Source organism: Symphodus melops (genome assembly GCF_947650265.1).
Source record: "Symphodus melops genome assembly, chromosome: 12".
NCBI lineage: Eukaryota > Metazoa > Chordata > Actinopteri > Labriformes > Labridae > Symphodus > Symphodus melops.
In genome coordinates, this window is record NC_136702.1 from 23,125,049 (window position 1) to 23,143,287 (window position 18,239).

An 18,239-nucleotide genomic window follows, 5' to 3' on the forward strand; every position below is an offset into this window, starting at 1 on the left:
TCTCAGTGGTTCAGTACAGCAGAGATCCAGCTGTGCAATTCTATCTGAACACGTACACCACAAAAGGAGACATCCTTGACACTGTCAGAGGATTGAGGCACAAAGGCGGAAGACCCCTCAACACTGGAGCAGCTCTCCAGTACTTGAGGGATAATGTCTTTACAGCCTCTGCTGGAAGCAGGCTCCAGGAAGGAGTCCCACAGGTCCTAGTTTTGATAAGTGGTGGAAGGTCTTTTGACAGTGTTGATCAACCAGCCTCTGCTCTCAAACAGCTGGGTGTCTTGACCTTTGCAATTGGAACCAGGAGCGCTGACAGCAAAGAACTGCAGAAGATATCCCACGAGCCCAGTTATGCACTAACTGTGTCTGAATTCACTGACCTTCCCAATGTCCAACAACAACTTCAGTCCTCCGTGGAGTCTGTGGCTATCAAGGTCGCCCCAGAACCACCAACTGTTTCTGGTATGTTCACAAGCATGGCCCTTTACTGGCCAGATAGACACATGATTTATTTGACCTAAACTGAGGCAAGGAAAATAAGTCTGACATTTTTGTGTAGCGGCACTCCGAGATAAGGGGGAAGTGCTCCCCCATTGTTTAGATTGAATAAGCCAGCCTTAGGTGATTCCAAAACAAAGAAATCATAGACAATTGCACCACTTGATGATTAGCACAGCAGTGTAGATTTTGTAGAAAATTTCACTTAATGTCTTCCTGTCTGTTCTCAGTCGACACTGCCAAAAAGGATATCGTGTTCCTTCTGGATGGTTCTGACGGCACAAGGAGTGGCTTCCCTGCCATGCTAGATTTTGTTGAGAAAGTGGTGGAGAAATTGAACGTAGGACCTAACAACGACCGTGTCTCTGTGGTCCAATACAGTAGAGATGCAGAGATCCATTTCTATCTGAACACATACAGCACAAAACAGGATATTTTGGATGCAGTCAGAGGGCTGAGACATAGAGGAGGCAGACCCCTCTTCACCGGTGCAGCCCTCCAATACGTCAGGGACAACGCCTTTACAAACTCCTCCGGGAGCAGGCGCCTGCAAGGTGTTCCACAAATGTTGGTCCTGCTAAATGGTGGAAGGTCTTTTGACATTGTCGATACCCCAGCCTCTGCTCTCAAACAGCAGGGTGTCTATGTGATAGGCATTGGCACAAGGAACTCTGACAGTGGGGAGCTGCAGAAAATATCATATGAGCCAAGTTACGCTCTGTCAGTATCTGATTTCAATGACCTCCCCAGTGCCCAGGAACAGCTCTCCTCTGTTATTAACACAGTGCTAACCAGGGCCACGCCCATCACACCAACGAGAACTGGTAAGAAAAGTGACAGATTTTGATTTTCCCAGGTCATGGTAGGATGCAAATTGAACAGTATGAATGTGTTATTTATTGAAGCCGAGGTAAGCCAGCAGCACTATGACAATACGTTTGTTCCAGATGAAACGGCGTAGGTTGCTAAATTCCAGGTTAGCTTTGGTCATCTGACTTTGACGTGGTAAACATTTGACACAGGAACCTGAACATGTCTGAAATTCTTTGTTCCCTAGTGGAGAGAAAGCCAGCAGGAAAAGATGTTGTGTTCTTGTTGGATGGATCTGATGGTACTAGAAGTGGCTTCCCAGCTGTGAAAGACTTTGTCCAAAGAGTTGTAGAGACACTCAGTGTGGATGACAACAAAGACCGTGTCTCAGTGGTTCAGTACAGCAGAGATCCAGCTGTGCAATTCTATCTGAACACGTACACCACAAAAGGAGACATCCTTGACACTGTCAGAGGATTGAGGCACAAAGGTGGAAGACCCCTCAACACTGGAGCAGCTCTCCAGTACTTGAGGGATAATGTCTTCACGGCCTCTGCTGGAAGCAGGCTCCAGGAAGGAGTCCCACAAGTCCTAGTTTTGATAAGTGGTGGAAGGTCTTTTGACAGTGTTGATCAACCAGCCTCTGCTCTCAAACAGCTGGGTGTCTTGACCTTTGCAATTGGAACCAGGAGCGCTGACAGCAAAGAACTGCAGAAGATATCCCACGAGCCCAGTTATGCACTAACTGTGTCTGAATTCACTGACCTTCCCAATGTCCAACAACAACTTCAGTCCTCCATGGAGTCTGTGGCTATCAAGGTCGCCCCAGAACCACCAACTGTTTCTGGTATGTTCACAAGCATGGCCCTTTACTGGCCAGATTGACACATGATTTATTTGACCTAAACTGAGGCAAGGAAAACAATTCTGACATTTTTTTGTAGCTGCATTCCGAGATAAGGGGGAAGTGCTCCCCCATTGTTTAGATTGAATAAGCCAGCCTTAGGTGATACCAAAACAAAGAAATCAAAGACACTTGCACCACTTGATGATTAGCACAGCAGTGTAGATTTTGCAGAAAATTTCACTTAATTTCTTCCTGTCTGTTCTCAGTCGACACTGCCAAAAAGGATATCGTGTTCCTTCTGGATGGTTCTGACGGCACAAGGAGTGGCTTCCCTGCCATGCTAGATTTTGTTGAGAAAGTGGTGGAGAAATTGAACGTAGGACCTAACAAAGACCGTGTCTCTGTGGTCCAATACAGCAAAGATGCAGAGATCCATTTCTATCTGAACACATACAGCACAAAACAGGATATTTTGGATACAGTCAGAGGGCTGAGACATAGAGGAGGCAGACCCCTCAACACCGGGGCAGCCCTCCAATACGTCAGGGACAACGCCTTTACAAACTCCTCCGGGAGCAGGCGCCTGCAAGGTGTTCCACAAATGTTGGTCCTGCTAAATGGTGGAAGGTCTTTTGACAATGTCGATACCCCGGCCTCTGCTCTCAAACAGCAGGACGTCTATGTGATAGGCATTGGCACAAGGAACTCTGACAGTGGGGAGCTGCAGAAGATATCATATGAGCCAAGTTACGCTCTGTCAGTGTCTGACTTCACTGATCTCCCCAGTGCCCAGAAACAGCTCTACTCTGTCATGAACACAGTGCTAACCAGGGCCACGCCCATCACACCAACAACAACTGGTAAGAAAAGTGACAGATTTTGATTTTCCCAGGTCATGGTAGGATGCAAATTGAACAGTATGAACGTGTCATTTATTGAAGCCGAGGTAAGCCAGCAGCACTATGACGATACGTTTGTTCCAGATGAAACGGCATAGGTTGCTAAATTCCATGTTAGCTTTGGTCATCTGACTTTGACGTGGTAAACATTTGACACAGGAACCTGAACATTTCTGAACTTCTTTGTTCCCTAGTGGAGAGAAAGCCAACAGGAAAAGATGTTGTGTTCTTGTTGGATGGATCTGATGGTACTAGAAGTGGCTTCCCAGCTGTGAAAGACTTTGTCCAAAGAGTTGTAGAGACACTCAGTGTGGATGACAACAAAGACCGTGTCTCAGTGGTTCAGTACAGCAGAGATCCAGCTGTGCAATTCTATCTGAACACGTACACCACAAAAGGAGACATCCTTGACACTGTCAGAGGATTGAGGCACAAAGGTGGAAGACCCCTCAACACTGGAGCAGCTCTCCAGTACTTGAGGGATAATGTCTTCACGGCCTCTGCTGGAAGCAGGCTCCAGGAAGGAGTCCCACAGGTCCTAGTTTTGATAAGTGGTGGAAGGTCTTTTGACAGTGTTGATCAACCAGCCTCTGCTCTCAAACAGCTGGGTGTCTTGACCTTTGCAATTGGAACCAGGAGCGCTGACAGCAAAGAACTGCAGAAGATATCCCACGAGCCCAGTTATGCACTAACTGTGTCTGAATTCACTGACCTTCCCAATGTCCAACAACAACTTCAGTCCTCCGTGGAGTCTGTGGTTATCGAGGTCGCCCCAGAACCACCAACTGTTTCTGGTATGTTCACAAGCATGGCCCTTTACTGGCCAGATAGACACATGATTTATTTGACCTAAACTGAGGCAAGGAAAACAATTCTGACATTTTTTTGTAGCTGCATTCCGAGATAAGGGGGAAGTGCTCCCCCATTGTTTAGATTGAATAAGCCAGCCTTAGGTGATACCAAAACAAAGAAATCAAAGACACTTGCACCACTTGATGATTAGCACAGCAGTGTAGATTTTGCAGAAAATTTCACTTAATTTCTTCCTGTCTGTTCTCAGTCGACACTGCCAAAAAGGATATCGTGTTCCTTCTGGATGGTTCTGACGGCACAAGGAGTGGCTTCCCTGCCATGCTAGATTTTGTTGAGAAAGTGGTGGAGAAATTGAACGTAGGACCTAACAAAGACCGTGTCTCTGTGGTCCAATACAGCAAAGATGCAGAGATCCATTTCTATCTGAACACATACAGCACAAAACAGGATATTTTGGATACAGTCAGAGGGCTGAGACATAGAGGAGGCAGACCCCTCAACACCGGGGCAGCCCTCCAATACGTCAGGGACAACGCCTTTACAAACTCCTCCGGGAGCAGGCGCCTGCAAGGTGTTCCACAAATGTTGGTCCTGCTAAATGGTGGAAGGTCTTTTGACAATGTCGATACCCCGGCCTCTGCTCTCAAACAGCAGGACGTCTATGTGATAGGCATTGGCACAAGGAACTCTGACAGTGGGGAGCTGCAGAAGATATCATATGAGCCAAGTTACGCTCTGTCAGTGTCTGACTTCACTGATCTCCCCAGTGCCCAGAAACAGCTCTACTCTGTCATGAACACAGTGCTAACCAGGGCCACGCCCATCACACCAACAACAACTGGTAAGAAAAGTGACAGATTTTGATTTTCCCAGGTCATGGTAGGATGCAAATTGAACAGTATGAACGTGTCATTTATTGAAGCCGAGGTAAGCCAGCAGCACTATGACGATACGTTTGTTCCAGATGAAACGGCATAGGTTGCTAAATTCCATGTTAGCTTTGGTCATCTGACTTTGACGTGGTAAACATTTGACACAGGAACCTGAACATTTCTGAACTTCTTTGTTCCCTAGTGGAGAGAAAGCCAACAGGAAAAGATGTTGTGTTCTTGTTGGATGGATCTGATGGTACTAGAAGTGGCTTCCCAGCTGTGAAAGACTTTGTCCAAAGAGTTGTAGAGACACTCAGTGTGGATGACAACAAAGACCGTGTCTCAGTGGTTCAGTACAGCAGAGATCCAGCTGTGCAATTCTATCTGAACACGTACACCACAAAAGGAGACATCCTTGACACTGTCAGAGGATTGAGGCACAAAGGTGGAAGACCCCTCAACACTGGAGCAGCTCTCCAGTACTTGAGGGATAATGTCTTCACGGCCTCTGCTGGAAGCAGGCTCCAGGAAGGAGTCCCACAGGTCCTAGTTTTGATAAGTGGTGGAAGGTCTTTTGACAGTGTTGATCAACCAGCCTCTGCTCTCAAACAGCTGGGTGTCTTGACCTTTGCAATTGGAACCAGGAGCGCTGACAGCAAAGAACTGCAGAAGATATCCCACGAGCCCAGTTATGCACTAACTGTGTCTGAATTCACTGACCTTCCCAATGTCCAACAACAACTTCAGTCCTCCGTGGAGTCTGTGGTTATCGAGGTCGCCCCAGAACCACCAACTGTTTCTGGTATGTTCACAAGCATGGCCCTTTACTGGCCAGATAGACACATGATTTATTTGACCTAAACTGAGGCAAGGAAAATAAGTCTGACATTTGTGTAGCGGCATTCCGAGATAAGGGGGAAGTGCTCCCCCATTGTTTAGATTGAATAAGCCAGCCTTAGGTGATTCCAAAACAAAGAAATCAAGGAAAATTGCACCACTTGATGATTAGCACAGCAGTGTAGATTTTGCAGAAAATTTCACTTAATGTCTTCCTGTCTGTTCTCAGTCGACACTGCCAAAAAGGATATCGTGTTCCTTCTGGATGGTTCTGACGGCACAAGGAGTGGCTTCCCTGCCATGCTAGATTTTGTTGAGAAAGTGGTGGAGAAATTGAACGTAGGACCTAACAAAGACCGTGTCTCTGTGGTCCAATACAGCAAAGATACAGAGATCCATTTCTATCTGAACACATACAGCACAAAACAGGATATTTTGGATACAGTCAGAGGGCTGAGACATAGAGGAGGCAGACCCCTCTTCACCGGGGCAGCCCTCCAATACGTCAGGGACAACGCCTTTACAAACTCCTCCGGGAGCAGGCGCCTGCAAGGTGTTCCACAAATGTTGGTCCTGCTAAATGGTGGAAGGTCTTTTGACAATGTCGATACCCCGGCCTCTGCTCTCAAACAGCAGGGCGTCTATGTGATAGGCATTGGCACAAGGAACTCTGACAGTGGGGAGCTGCAGAAGATATCATATGAGCCAAGTTACGCTCTGTCAGTGTCTGACTTCACTGATCTCCCCAGTGCCCAGAAACAGCTCTACTCTGTCATGAACACAGTGCTAACCAGGGCCACGCCCATCACACCAACAACAACTGGTAAGAAAAGTGTTAGATTTTGATTTTCCCAGGTCATGGTAGGATGCAAATTGAACAGTATGAACGTGTTATTTATTGAAGCCGAGGTAAGCCAGCAGCACTATGACGATACGTTTGTTCCAGATGAAACGGCATAGGTTGCTAAATTCCAGGTTAGCTTTGGTCTTCTGACTTTGACGTGGTAAACATTTGACACAGGAACCTGAACATTTCTGAACTTCTTTGTTCCCTAGTGGAGAGAAAGCCAGCAGGAAAAGATGTTGTGTTCTTGTTGGATGGATCTGATGGTACTAGAAGTGGCTTCCCAGCTGTGAAAGACTTTGTCCAAAGAGTTGTAGAGACACTCAGTGTGGATGACAACAAAGACCGTGTCTCAGTGGTTCAGTACAGCAGAGATCCAGCTGTGCAATTCTATCTGAACACGTACACCACAAAAGGAGACATCCTTGACACTGTCAGAGGATTGAGGCACAAAGGTGGAAGACCCCTCAACACTGGAGCAGCTCTCCAGTACTTGAGGGATAATGTCTTCACGGCCTCTGCTGGAAGCAGGCTCCAGGAAGGAGTCCCACAGGTCCTAGTTTTGATAAGTGGTGGAAGGTCTTTTGACAGTGTTGATCAACCAGCCTCTGCTCTCAAACAGCTGGGTGTCTTGACCTTTGCAATTGGAACCAGGAGCGCTGACAGCAAAGAACTGCAGAAGATATCCCACGAGCCCAGTTATGCACTAACTGTGTCTGAATTCACTGACCTTCCCAATGTCCAACAACAACTTCAGTCCTCCGTGGAGTCTGTGGTTATCGAGGTCGCCCCAGAACCACCAACTGTTTCTGGTATGTTCACAAGCATGGCCCTTTACTGGCCAGATAGACACATGATTTATTTGACCTAAACTGAGGCAAGGAAAATAAGTCTGACATTTGTGTAGCGGCATTCCGAGATAAGGGGGAAGTGCTCCCCCATTGTTTAGATTGAATAAGCCAGCCTTAGGTGATTCCAAAACAAAGAAATCAAGGAAAATTGCACCACTTGATGATTAGCACAGCAGTGTAGATTTTGCAGAAAATTTCACTTAATGTCTTCCTGTCTGTTCTCAGTCGACACTGCCAAAAAGGATATCGTGTTCCTTCTGGATGGTTCTGACGGCACAAGGAGTGGCTTCCCTGCCATGCTAGATTTTGTTGAGAAAGTGGTGGAGAAATTGAACGTAGGACCTAACAAAGACCGTGTCTCTGTGGTCCAATACAGCAAAGATGCAGAAATCCATTTCTATCTGAACACATACAGCACAAAACAGGATATTTTGGATACAGTCAGAGGGCTGAGACATAGAGGAGGCAGACCCCTCTTCACCGGGGCAGCCCTCCAATACGTCAGGGACAACGCCTTTACAAACTCCTCCGGGAGCAGGCGCCTGCAAGGTGTTCCACAAATGTTGGTCCTGCTAAATGGTGGAAGGTCTTTTGACAATGTCGATACCCCGGCCTCTGCTCTCAAACAGCAGGGCGTCTATGTGATAGGCATTGGCACAAGGAACTCTGACAGTGGGGAGCTGCAGAAGATATCATATGAGCCAAGTTACGCTCTGTCAGTGTCTGACTTCACTGATCTCCCCAGTGCCCAGAAACAGCTCTACTCTGTCATGAACACAGTGCTAACCAGGGCCACGCCCATCACACCAACAACAACTGGTAAGAAAAGTGTTAGATTTTGATTTTCCCAGGTCATGGTAGGATGCAAATTGAACAGTATGAACGTGTTATTTATTGAAGCCGAGGTAAGCCAGCAGCACTATGACGATACGTTTGTTCCAGATGAAACGGCATAGGTTGCTAAATTCCAGGTTAGCTTTGGTCTTCTGACTTTGACGTGGTAAACATTTGACACAGGAACCTGAACATTTCTGAACTTCTTTGTTCCCTAGTGGAGAGAAAGCCAGCAGGAAAAGATGTTGTGTTCTTGTTGGATGGATCTGATGGTACTAGAAGTGGCTTCCCAGCTGTGAAAGACTTTGTCCAAAGAGTTGTAGAGACACTCAGTGTGGATGACAACAAAGACCGTGTCTCAGTGGTTCAGTACAGCAGAGATCCAGCTGTGCAATTCTATCTGAACACATACACCACAAAAGGAGACATCCTTGACACTGTCAGAGGATTGAGGCACAAAGGTGGAAGACCCCTCAACACTGGAGCAGCTCTCCAGTACTTGAGGGATAATGTCTTCACGGCCTCTGCTGGAAGCAGGCTCCAGGAAGGAGTCCCACAGGTCCTAGTTTTGATAAGTGGTGGAAGGTCTTTTGACAGTGTTGATCAACCAGCCTCTGCTCTCAAACAGCTGGGTGTCTTGACCTTTGCAATTGGAACCAGGAGCGCTGACAGCAAAGAACTGCAGAAGATATCCCACGAGCCCAGTTATGCACTAACTGTGTCTGAATTCACTGACCTTCCCAATGTCCAACAACAACTTCAGTCCTCCGTGGAGTCTGTGGTTATCGAGGTCGCCCCAGAACCACCAACTGTTTCTGGTATGTTCACAAGCATGGCCCTTTACTGGCCAGATAGACACTTGATTTATTTGACCTAAACTGAGGCAAGGAAAATAAGTCTGACATTTGTGTAGCGGCATTCCGAGATAAGGGGGAAGTGCTCCCCCATTGTTTAGATTGAATAAGCCAGCCTTAGGTGATTCCAAAACAAAGAAATCAAGGAAAATTGCACCACTTGATGATTAGCACAGCAGTGTAGATTTTGCAGAAAATTTCACTTAATGTCTTCCTGTCTGTTCTCAGTCGACACTGCCAAAAAGGATATCGTGTTCCTTCTGGATGGTTCTGACGGCACAAGGAGTGGCTTCCCTGCCATGCTAGATTTTGTTGAGAAAGTGGTGGAGAAATTGAACGTAGGACCTAACAAAGACCGTGTCTCTGTGGTCCAATACAGCAAAGATACAGAGATCCATTTCTATCTGAACACATACAGCACAAAACAGGATATTTTGGATACAGTCAGAGGGCTGAGACATAGAGGAGGCAGACCCCTCTTCACCGGGGCAGCCCTCCAATACGTCAGGGACAACGCCTTTACAAACTCCTCCGGGAGCAGGCGCCTGCAAGGTGTTCCACAAATGTTGGTCCTGCTAAATGGTGGAAGGTCTTTTGACAATGTCGATACCCCGGCCTCTGCTCTCAAACAGCAGGGCGTCTATGTGATAGGCATTGGCACAAGGAACTCTGACAGTGGGGAGCTGCAGAAGATATCATATGAGCCAAGTTACGCTCTGTCAGTGTCTGACTTCACTGATCTCCCCAGTGCCCAGAAACAGCTCTACTCTGTCATGAACACAGTGCTAACCAGGGCCACGCCCATCACACCAACAACAACTGGTAAGAAAAGTGTTAGATTTTGATTTTCCCAGGTCATGGTAGGATGCAAATTGAACAGTATGAACGTGTTATTTATTGAAGCCGAGGTAAGCCAGCAGCACTATGACGATACGTTTGTTCCAGATGAAACGGCATAGGTTGCTAAATTCCAGGTTAGCTTTGGTCTTCTGACTTTGACGTGGTAAACATTTGACACAGGAACCTGAACATTTCTGAACTTCTTTGTTCCCTAGTGGAGAGAAAGCCAGCAGGAAAAGATGTTGTGTTCTTGTTGGATGGATCTGATGGTACTAGAAGTGGCTTCCCAGCTGTGAAAGACTTTGTCCAAAGAGTTGTAGAGACACTCAGTGTGGATGACAACAAAGACCGTGTCTCAGTGGTTCAGTACAGCAGAGATCCAGCTGTGCAATTCTATCTGAACACGTACACCACAAAAGGAGACATCCTTGACACTGTCAGAGGATTGAGGCACAAAGGTGGAAGACCCCTCAACACTGGAGCAGCTCTCCAGTACTTGAGGGATAATGTCTTCACGGCCTCTGCTGGAAGCAGGCTCCAGGAAGGAGTCCCACAGGTCCTAGTTTTGATAAGTGGTGGAAGGTCTTTTGACAGTGTTGATCAACCAGCCTCTGCTCTCAAACAGCTGGGTGTCTTGACCTTTGCAATTGGAACCAGGAGCGCTGACAGCAAAGAACTGCAGAAGATATCCCACGAGCCCAGTTATGCACTAACTGTGTCTGAATTCACTGACCTTCCCAATGTCCAACAACAACTTCAGTCCTCCGTGGAGTCTGTGGTTATCGAGGTCGCCCCAGAACCACCAACTGTTTCTGGTATGTTCACAAGCATGGCCCTTTACTGGCCAGATAGACACATGATTTATTTGACCTAAACTGAGGCAAGGAAAATAAGTCTGACATTTGTGTAGCGGCATTCCGAGATAAGGGGGAAGTGCTCCCCCATTGTTTAGATTGAATAAGCCAGCCTTAGGTGATTCCAAAACAAAGAAATCAAGGAAAATTGCACCACTTGATGATTAGCACAGCAGTGTAGATTTTGCAGAAAATTTCACTTAATGTCTTCCTGTCTGTTCTCAGTCGACACTGCCAAAAAGGATATCGTGTTCCTTCTGGATGGTTCTGACGGCACAAGGAGTGGCTTCCCTGCCATGCTAGATTTTGTTGAGAAAGTGGTGGAGAAATTGAACGTAGGACCTAACAAAGACCGTGTCTCTGTGGTCCAATACAGCAAAGATGCAGAGATCCATTTCTATCTGAACACATACAGCACAAAACAGGATATTTTGGATACAGTCAGAGGGCTGAGACATAGAGGAGGCAGACCCCTCTTCACCGGGGCAGCCCTCCAATACGTCAGGGACAACGCCTTTACAAACTCCTCCGGGAGCAGGCGCCTGCAAGGTGTTCCACAAATGTTGGTCCTGCTAAATGGTGGAAGGTCTTTTGACAATGTCGATACCCCGGCCTCTGCTCTCAAACAGCAGGGCGTCTATGTGATAGGCATTGGCACAAGGAACTCTGACAGTGGGGAGCTGCAGAAGATATCATATGAGCCAAGTTACGCTCTGTCAGTGTCTGACTTCACTGATCTCCCCAGTGCCCAGAAACAGCTCTACTCTGTCATGAACACAGTGCTAACCAGGGCCACGCCCATCACACCAACAACAACTGGTAAGAAAAGTGTTAGATTTTGATTTTCCCAGGTCATGGTAGGATGCAAATTGAACAGTATGAACGTGTTATTTATTGAAGCCGAGGTAAGCCAGCAGCACTATGACGATACGTTTGTTCCAGATGAAACGGCATAGGTTGCTAAATTCCAGGTTAGCTTTGGTCTTCTGACTTTGACGTGGTAAACATTTGACACAGGAACCTGAACATTTCTGAACTTCTTTGTTCCCTAGTGGAGAGAAAGCCAGCAGGAAAAGATGTTGTGTTCTTGTTGGATGGATCTGATGGTACTAGAAGTGGCTTCCCAGCTGTGAAAGACTTTGTCCAAAGAGTTGTAGAGACACTCAGTGTGGATGACAACAAAGACCGTGTCTCAGTGGTTCAGTACAGCAGAGATCCAGCTGTGCAATTCTATCTGAACACGTACACCACAAAAGGAGACATCCTTGACACTGTCAGAGGATTGAGGCACAAAGGTGGAAGACCCCTCAACACTGGAGCAGCTCTCCAGTACTTGAGGGATAATGTCTTCACGGCCTCTGCTGGAAGCAGGCTCCAGGAAGGAGTCCCACAGGTCCTAGTTTTGATAAGTGGTGGAAGGTCTTTTGACAGTGTTGATCAACCAGCCTCTGCTCTCAAACAGCTGGGTGTCTTGACCTTTGCAATTGGAACCAGGAGCGCTGACAGCAAAGAACTGCAGAAGATATCCCACGAGCCCAGTTATGCACTAACTGTGTCTGAATTCACTGACCTTCCCAATGTCCAACAACAACTTCAGTCCTCCGTGGAGTCTGTGGTTATCGAGGTCGCCCCAGAACCACCAACTGTTTCTGGTATGTTCACAAGCATGGCCCTTTACTGGCCAGATAGACACATGATTTATTTGACCTAAACTGAGGCAAGGAAAATAAGTCTGACATTTGTGTAGCGGCATTCCGAGATAAGGGGGAAGTGCTCCCCCATTGTTTAGATTGAATAAGCCAGCCTTAGGTGATTCCAAAACAAAGAAATCAAGGAAAATTGCACCACTTGATGATTAGCACAGCAGTGTAGATTTTGCAGAAAATTTCACTTAATGTCTTCCTGTCTGTTCTCAGTCGACACTGCCAAAAAGGATATCGTGTTCCTTCTGGATGGTTCTGACGGCACAAGGAGTGGCTTCCCTGCCATGCTAGATTTTGTTGAGAAAGTGGTGGAGAAATTGAACGTAGGACCTAACAAAGACCGTGTCTCTGTGGTCCAATACAGCAAAGATGCAGAGATCCATTTCTATCTGAACACATACAGCACAAAACAGGATATTTTGGATACAGTCAGAGGGCTGAGACATAGAGGAGGCAGACCCCTCTTCACCGGGGCAGCCCTCCAATACGTCAGGGACAACGCCTTTACAAACTCCTCCGGGAGCAGGCGCCTGCAAGGTGTTCCACAAATGTTGGTCCTGCTAAATGGTGGAAGGTCTTTTGACAATGTCGATACCCCGGCCTCTGCTCTCAAACAGCAGGGCGTCTATGTGATAGGCATTGGCACAAGGAACTCTGACAGTGGGGAGCTGCAGAAGATATCATATGAGCCAAGTTACGCTCTGTCAGTGTCTGACTTCACTGATCTCCCCAGTGCCCAGAAACAGCTCTACTCTGTCATGAACACAGTGCTAACCAGGGCCACGCCCATCACACCAACAACAACTGGTAAGAAAAGTGTTAGATTTTGATTTTCCCAGGTCATGGTAGGATGCAAATTGAACAGTATGAACGTGTTATTTATTGAAGCCGAGGTAAGCCAGCAGCACTATGACGATACGTTTGTTCCAGATGAAACGGCATAGGTTGCTAAATTCCAGGTTAGCTTTGGTCTTCTGACTTTGACGTGGTAAACATTTGACACAGGAACCTGAACATTTCTGAACTTCTTTGTTCCCTAGTGGAGAGAAAGCCAGCAGGAAAAGATGTTGTGTTCTTGTTGGATGGATCTGATGGTACTAGAAGTGGCTTCCCAGCTGTGAAAGACTTTGTCCAAAGAGTTGTAGAGACACTCAGTGTGGATGACAACAAAGACCGTGTCTCAGTGGTTCAGTACAGCAGAGATCCAGCTGTGCAATTCTATCTGAACACATACACCACAAAAGGAGACATCCTTGACACTGTCAGAGGATTGAGGCACAAAGGTGGAAGACCCCTCAACACTGGAGCAGCTCTCCAGTACTTGAGGGATAATGTCTTCACGGCCTCTGCTGGAAGCAGGCTCCAGGAAGGAGTCCCACAGGTCCTAGTTTTGATAAGTGGTGGAAGGTCTTTTGACAGTGTTGATCAACCAGCCTCTGCTCTCAAACAGCTGGGTGTCTTGACCTTTGCAATTGGAACCAGGAGCGCTGACAGCAAAGAACTGCAGAAGATATCCCACGAGCCCAGTTATGCACTAACTGTGTCTGAATTCACTGACCTTCCCAATGTCCAACAACAACTTCAGTCCTCCGTGGAGTCTGTGGTTATCGAGGTCGCCCCAGAACCACCAACTGTTTCTGGTATGTTCACAAGCATGGCCCTTTACTGGCCAGATAGACACATGATTTATTTGACCTAAACTGAGGCAAGGAAAATAAGTCTGACATTTGTGTAGCGGCATTCCGAGATAAGGGGGAAGTGCTCCCCCATTGTTTAGATTGAATAAGCCAGCCTTAGGTGATTCCAAAACAAAGAAATCAAGGAAAATTGCACCACTTGATGATTAGCACAGCAGTGTAGATTTTGCAGAAAATTTCACTTAATGTCTTTCTGTCTGTTCTCAGTCGACACTGCCAAAAAGGATATCGTGTTCCTTCTGGATGGTTCTGACGGCACAAGGAGTGGTTTCCCTGCCATGCTAGATTTTGTTGAGAAAGTGGTGGAGAAATTGAACGTAGGACCTAACAAAGACCGTGTCTCTGTGGTCCAATACAGCAAAGATGCAGAGATCCATTTCTATCTGAACACATACAGCACAAAACAGGATATTTTGGATACAGTCAGAGGGCTGAGACATAGAGGAGGCAGACCCCTCTTCACCGGGGCAGCCCTCCAATACGTCAGGGACAACGCCTTTACAAACTCCTCCGGGAGCAGGCGCCTGCAAGGTGTTCCACAAATGTTGGTCCTGCTAAATGGTGGAAGGTCTTTTGACAATGTCGATACCCCGGCCTCTGCTCTCAAACAGCAGGGCGTCTATGTGATAGGCATTGGCACAAGGAACTCTGACAGTGGGGAGCTGCAGAAGATATCATATGAGCTAAGTTACGCTCTGTCAGTGTCTGACTTCACTGATCTCCCCAGTGCCCAGAAACAGCTCTACTCTGTCATGAACACAGTGCTAACCAGGGCCACGCCCATCACACCAACAACAACTGGTAAGAAAAGTGTTAGATTTTGATTTTCCCAGGTCATGGTAGGATGCAAATTGAACAGTATGAACGTGTTATTTATTGAAGCCGAGGTAAGCCAGCAGCACTATGACGATACGTTTGTTCCAGATGAAACGGCATAGGTTGCTAAATTCCAGGTTAGCTTTGGTCTTCTGACTTTGACGTGGTAAACATTTGACACAGGAACCTGAACATTTCTGAACTTCTTTGTTCCCTAGTGGAGAGAAAGCCAGCAGGAAAGGATGTTGTGTTCTTGTTGGATGGATCTGATGGTACTAGAAGTGGCTTCCCAGCTGTGAAAGACTTTGTCCAAAGAGTTGTAGAGACACTCAGTGTGGATGACAACAAAGACCGTGTCTCAGTGGTTCAGTACAGCAGAGATCCAGCTGTGCAATTCTATCTGAACACATACACCACAAAAGGAGACATCCTTGACACTGTCAGAGGATTGAGGCACAAAGGTGGAAGACCCCTCAACACTGGAGCAGCTCTCCAGTACTTGAGGGATAATGTCTTCACGGCCTCTGCTGGAAGCAGGCTCCAGGAAGGAGTCCCACAGGTCCTAGTTTTGATAAGTGGTGGAAGGTCTTTTGACAGTGTTGATCAACCAGCCTCTGCTCTCAAACAGCTGGGTGTCTTGACCTTTGCAATTGGAACCAGGAGCGCTGACAGCAAAGAACTGCAGAAGATATCCCACGAGCCCAGTTATGCACTAACTGTGTCTGAATTCACTGACCTTCCCAATGTCCAACAACAACTTCAGTCCTCCGTGGAGTCTGTGGTTATCGAGGTCGCCCCAGAACCACCAACTGTTTCTGGTATGTTCACAAGCATGGCCCTTTACTGGCCAGATAGACACATGATTTATTTGACCTAAACTGAGGCAAGGAAAATAAGTCTGACATTTGTGTAGCGGCATTCCGAGATAAGGGGGAAGTGCTCCCCCATTGTTTAGATTGAATAAGCCAGCCTTAGGTGATTCCAAAACAAAGAAATCAAGGAAAATTGCACCACTTGATGATTAGCACAGCAGTGTAGATTTTGCAGAAAATTTCACTTAATGTCTTCCTGTCTGTTCTCAGTCGACACTGCCAAAAAGGATATCGTGTTCCTTCTGGATGGTTCTGACGGCACAAGGAGTGGCTTCCCTGCCATGCTAGATTTTGTTGAGAAAGTGGTGGAGAAATTGAACGTAGGACCTAACAAAGACCGTGTCTCTGTGGTCCAATACAGCAAAGATACAGAGATCCATTTCTATCTGAACACATACAGCACAAAACAGGATATTTTGGATACAGTCAGAGGGCTGAGACATAGAGGAGGCAGACCCCTCAACACCGGGGCAGCCCTCCAATATGTCAGGGACAACGCCTTTACAAACTCCTCCGGGAGCAGGCGCCTGCAAGGTGTTCCACAAATGTTGGTCCTGCTAAATGGTGGAAGGTCTTTTGACAATGTCGATACCCCGGCCTCTGCTCTCAAACAGCAGGGCGTCTATGTGATAGGCATTGGCACAAGGAACTCTGACAGTGGGGAGCTGCAGAAGATATCATATGAGCCAAGTTACGCTCTGTCAGTGTCTGACTTCACTGATCTCCCCAGTGCCCAGAAACAGCTCTACTCTGTCATGAACACAGTGCTAACCAGGGCCACGCCCATCACACCAACAACAACTGGTAAGAAAAGTGTTAGATTTTGATTTTCCCAGGTCATGGTAGGATGCAAATTGAACAGTATGAACGTGTTATTTATTGAAGCCGAGGTAAGCCAGCAGCACTATGACGATACGTTTGTTCCAGATGAAACGGCATAGGTTGCTAAATTCCAGGTTAGCTTCGGTCTTCTGACTTTGACGTGGTAAACATTTGACACAGGAACCTGAACATTTCTGAACTTCTTTGTTCCCTAGTGGAGAGAAAGCCAGCAGGAAAAGATGTTGTGTTCTTGTTGGATGGATCTGATGGTACTAGAAGTGGCTTCCCAGCTGTGAAAGACTTTGTCCAAAGAGTTGTAGAGACACTCAGTGTGGATGACAACAAAGACCGTGTCTCAGTGGTTCAGTACAGCAGAGATCCAGCTGTGCAATTCTATCTGAACACGTACACCACAAAAGGAGACATCCTTGACACTGTCAGAGGATTGAGGCACAAAGGTGGAAGACCCCTCAACACTGGAGCAGCTCTCCAGTACTTGAGGGATAATGTCTTCACGGCCTCTGCTGGAAGCAGGATCCAGGAAGGAGTCCCACAGGTCCTAGTTTTGATAAGTGGTGGAAGGTCTTTTGACAGTGTTGATCAACCAGCCTCTGCTCTCAAACAGCTGGGTGTCTTGACCTTTGCAATTGGAACCAGGAGCGCTGACAGCAAAGAACTGCAGAAGATATCCCACGAGCCCAGTTATGCACTAACTGTGTCTGAATTCACTGACCTTCCCAATGTCCAACAACAACTTCAGTCCTCCGTGGAGTCTGTGGTTATCGAGGTCGCCCCAGAACCACCAACTGTTTCTGGTATGTTCACAAGCATGGCCCTTTACTGGCCAGATAGACACATGATTTATTTGACCTAAACTGAGGCAAGGAAAATAAGTCTGACATTTGTGTAGCGGCATTCCGAGATAAGGGGGAAGTGCTCCCCCATTGTTTAGATTGAATAAGCCAGCCTTAGGTGATTCCAAAACAAAGAAATCAAGGAAAATTGCACCACTTGATGATTAGCACAGCAGTGTAGATTTTGCAGAAAATTTCACTTAATGTCTTCCTGTCTGTTCTCAGTCGACACTGCCAAAAAGGATATCGTGTTCCTTCTGGATGGTTCTGACGGCACAAGGAGTGGCTTCCCTGCCATGCTAGATTTTGTTGAGAAAGTGGTGGAGAAATTGAACGTAGGACCTAACAAAGACCGTGTCTCTGTGGTCCAATACAGCAAAGATACAGAGATCCATTTCTATCTGAACACATACAGCACAAAACAGGATATTTTGGATACAGTCAGAGGGCTGAGACATAGAGGAGGCAGACCCCTCAACACCGGGGCAGCCCTCCAATATGTCAGGGACAACGCCTTTACAAACTCCTCCGGGAGCAGGCGCCTGCAAGGTGTTCCACAAATGTTGGTCCTGCTAAATGGTGGAAGGTCTTTTGACAATGTCGATACCCCGGCCTCTGCTCTCAAACAGCAGGGCGTCTATGTGATAGGCATTGGCACAAGGAACTCTGACAGTGGGGAGCTGCAGAAGATATCATATGAGCCAAGTTACGCTCTGTCAGTGTCTGACTTCACTGATCTCCCCAGTGCCCAGAAACAGCTCTACTCTGTCATGAACACAGTGCTAACCAGGGCCACGCCCATCACACCAACAACAACTGGTA

The 18,239-nt window shown here is 47.0% G+C and overlaps 2 protein-coding genes across 4 annotated transcripts in view; both read left to right on the forward strand.

Moving 5' to 3' along the window:
* The window catches only part of LOC306832745 (collagen alpha-3(VI) chain-like), a 112,530-nt gene that overhangs the window by 35,425 nt on the left and 58,866 nt on the right, over positions 1–18,239 (forward strand). The window lies entirely within an intron of this gene.
* LOC306832917 (uncharacterized protein) overlaps positions 154–18,239 on the forward strand; it is a gene marked incomplete at both ends in the record, with an annotated part of 33,616 nt that continues 15,530 nt past the window's right edge. The window contains 25 exons of the mRNA XM_079357938.1: positions 154–203; positions 305–462; positions 729–1,322; positions 2,422–2,531; positions 3,659–3,848; positions 4,115–4,610; positions 4,790–4,794; positions 4,966–5,541; positions 5,806–6,324; positions 6,633–7,232; positions 7,497–7,606; positions 7,901–7,976; positions 8,324–8,923; positions 9,188–9,699; positions 10,035–10,614; positions 10,879–11,390; positions 11,726–12,305; positions 12,570–13,081; positions 13,417–13,996; positions 14,261–14,370; positions 14,665–14,740; positions 15,088–15,687; positions 15,952–16,463; positions 16,799–17,378; positions 17,643–18,154. Coding sequence (XP_079214064.1) covers positions 154–203; positions 305–462; positions 729–1,322; positions 2,422–2,531; positions 3,659–3,848; positions 4,115–4,610; positions 4,790–4,794; positions 4,966–5,541; positions 5,806–6,324; positions 6,633–7,232; positions 7,497–7,606; positions 7,901–7,976; positions 8,324–8,923; positions 9,188–9,699; positions 10,035–10,614; positions 10,879–11,390; positions 11,726–12,305; positions 12,570–13,081; positions 13,417–13,996; positions 14,261–14,370; positions 14,665–14,740; positions 15,088–15,687; positions 15,952–16,463; positions 16,799–17,378; positions 17,643–18,154 — 9,750 coding nt within the window. The remainder of the gene's footprint in view (positions 204–304; positions 463–728; positions 1,323–2,421; positions 2,532–3,658; positions 3,849–4,114; positions 4,611–4,789; positions 4,795–4,965; positions 5,542–5,805; positions 6,325–6,632; positions 7,233–7,496; positions 7,607–7,900; positions 7,977–8,323; positions 8,924–9,187; positions 9,700–10,034; positions 10,615–10,878; positions 11,391–11,725; positions 12,306–12,569; positions 13,082–13,416; positions 13,997–14,260; positions 14,371–14,664; positions 14,741–15,087; positions 15,688–15,951; positions 16,464–16,798; positions 17,379–17,642; positions 18,155–18,239) is intronic.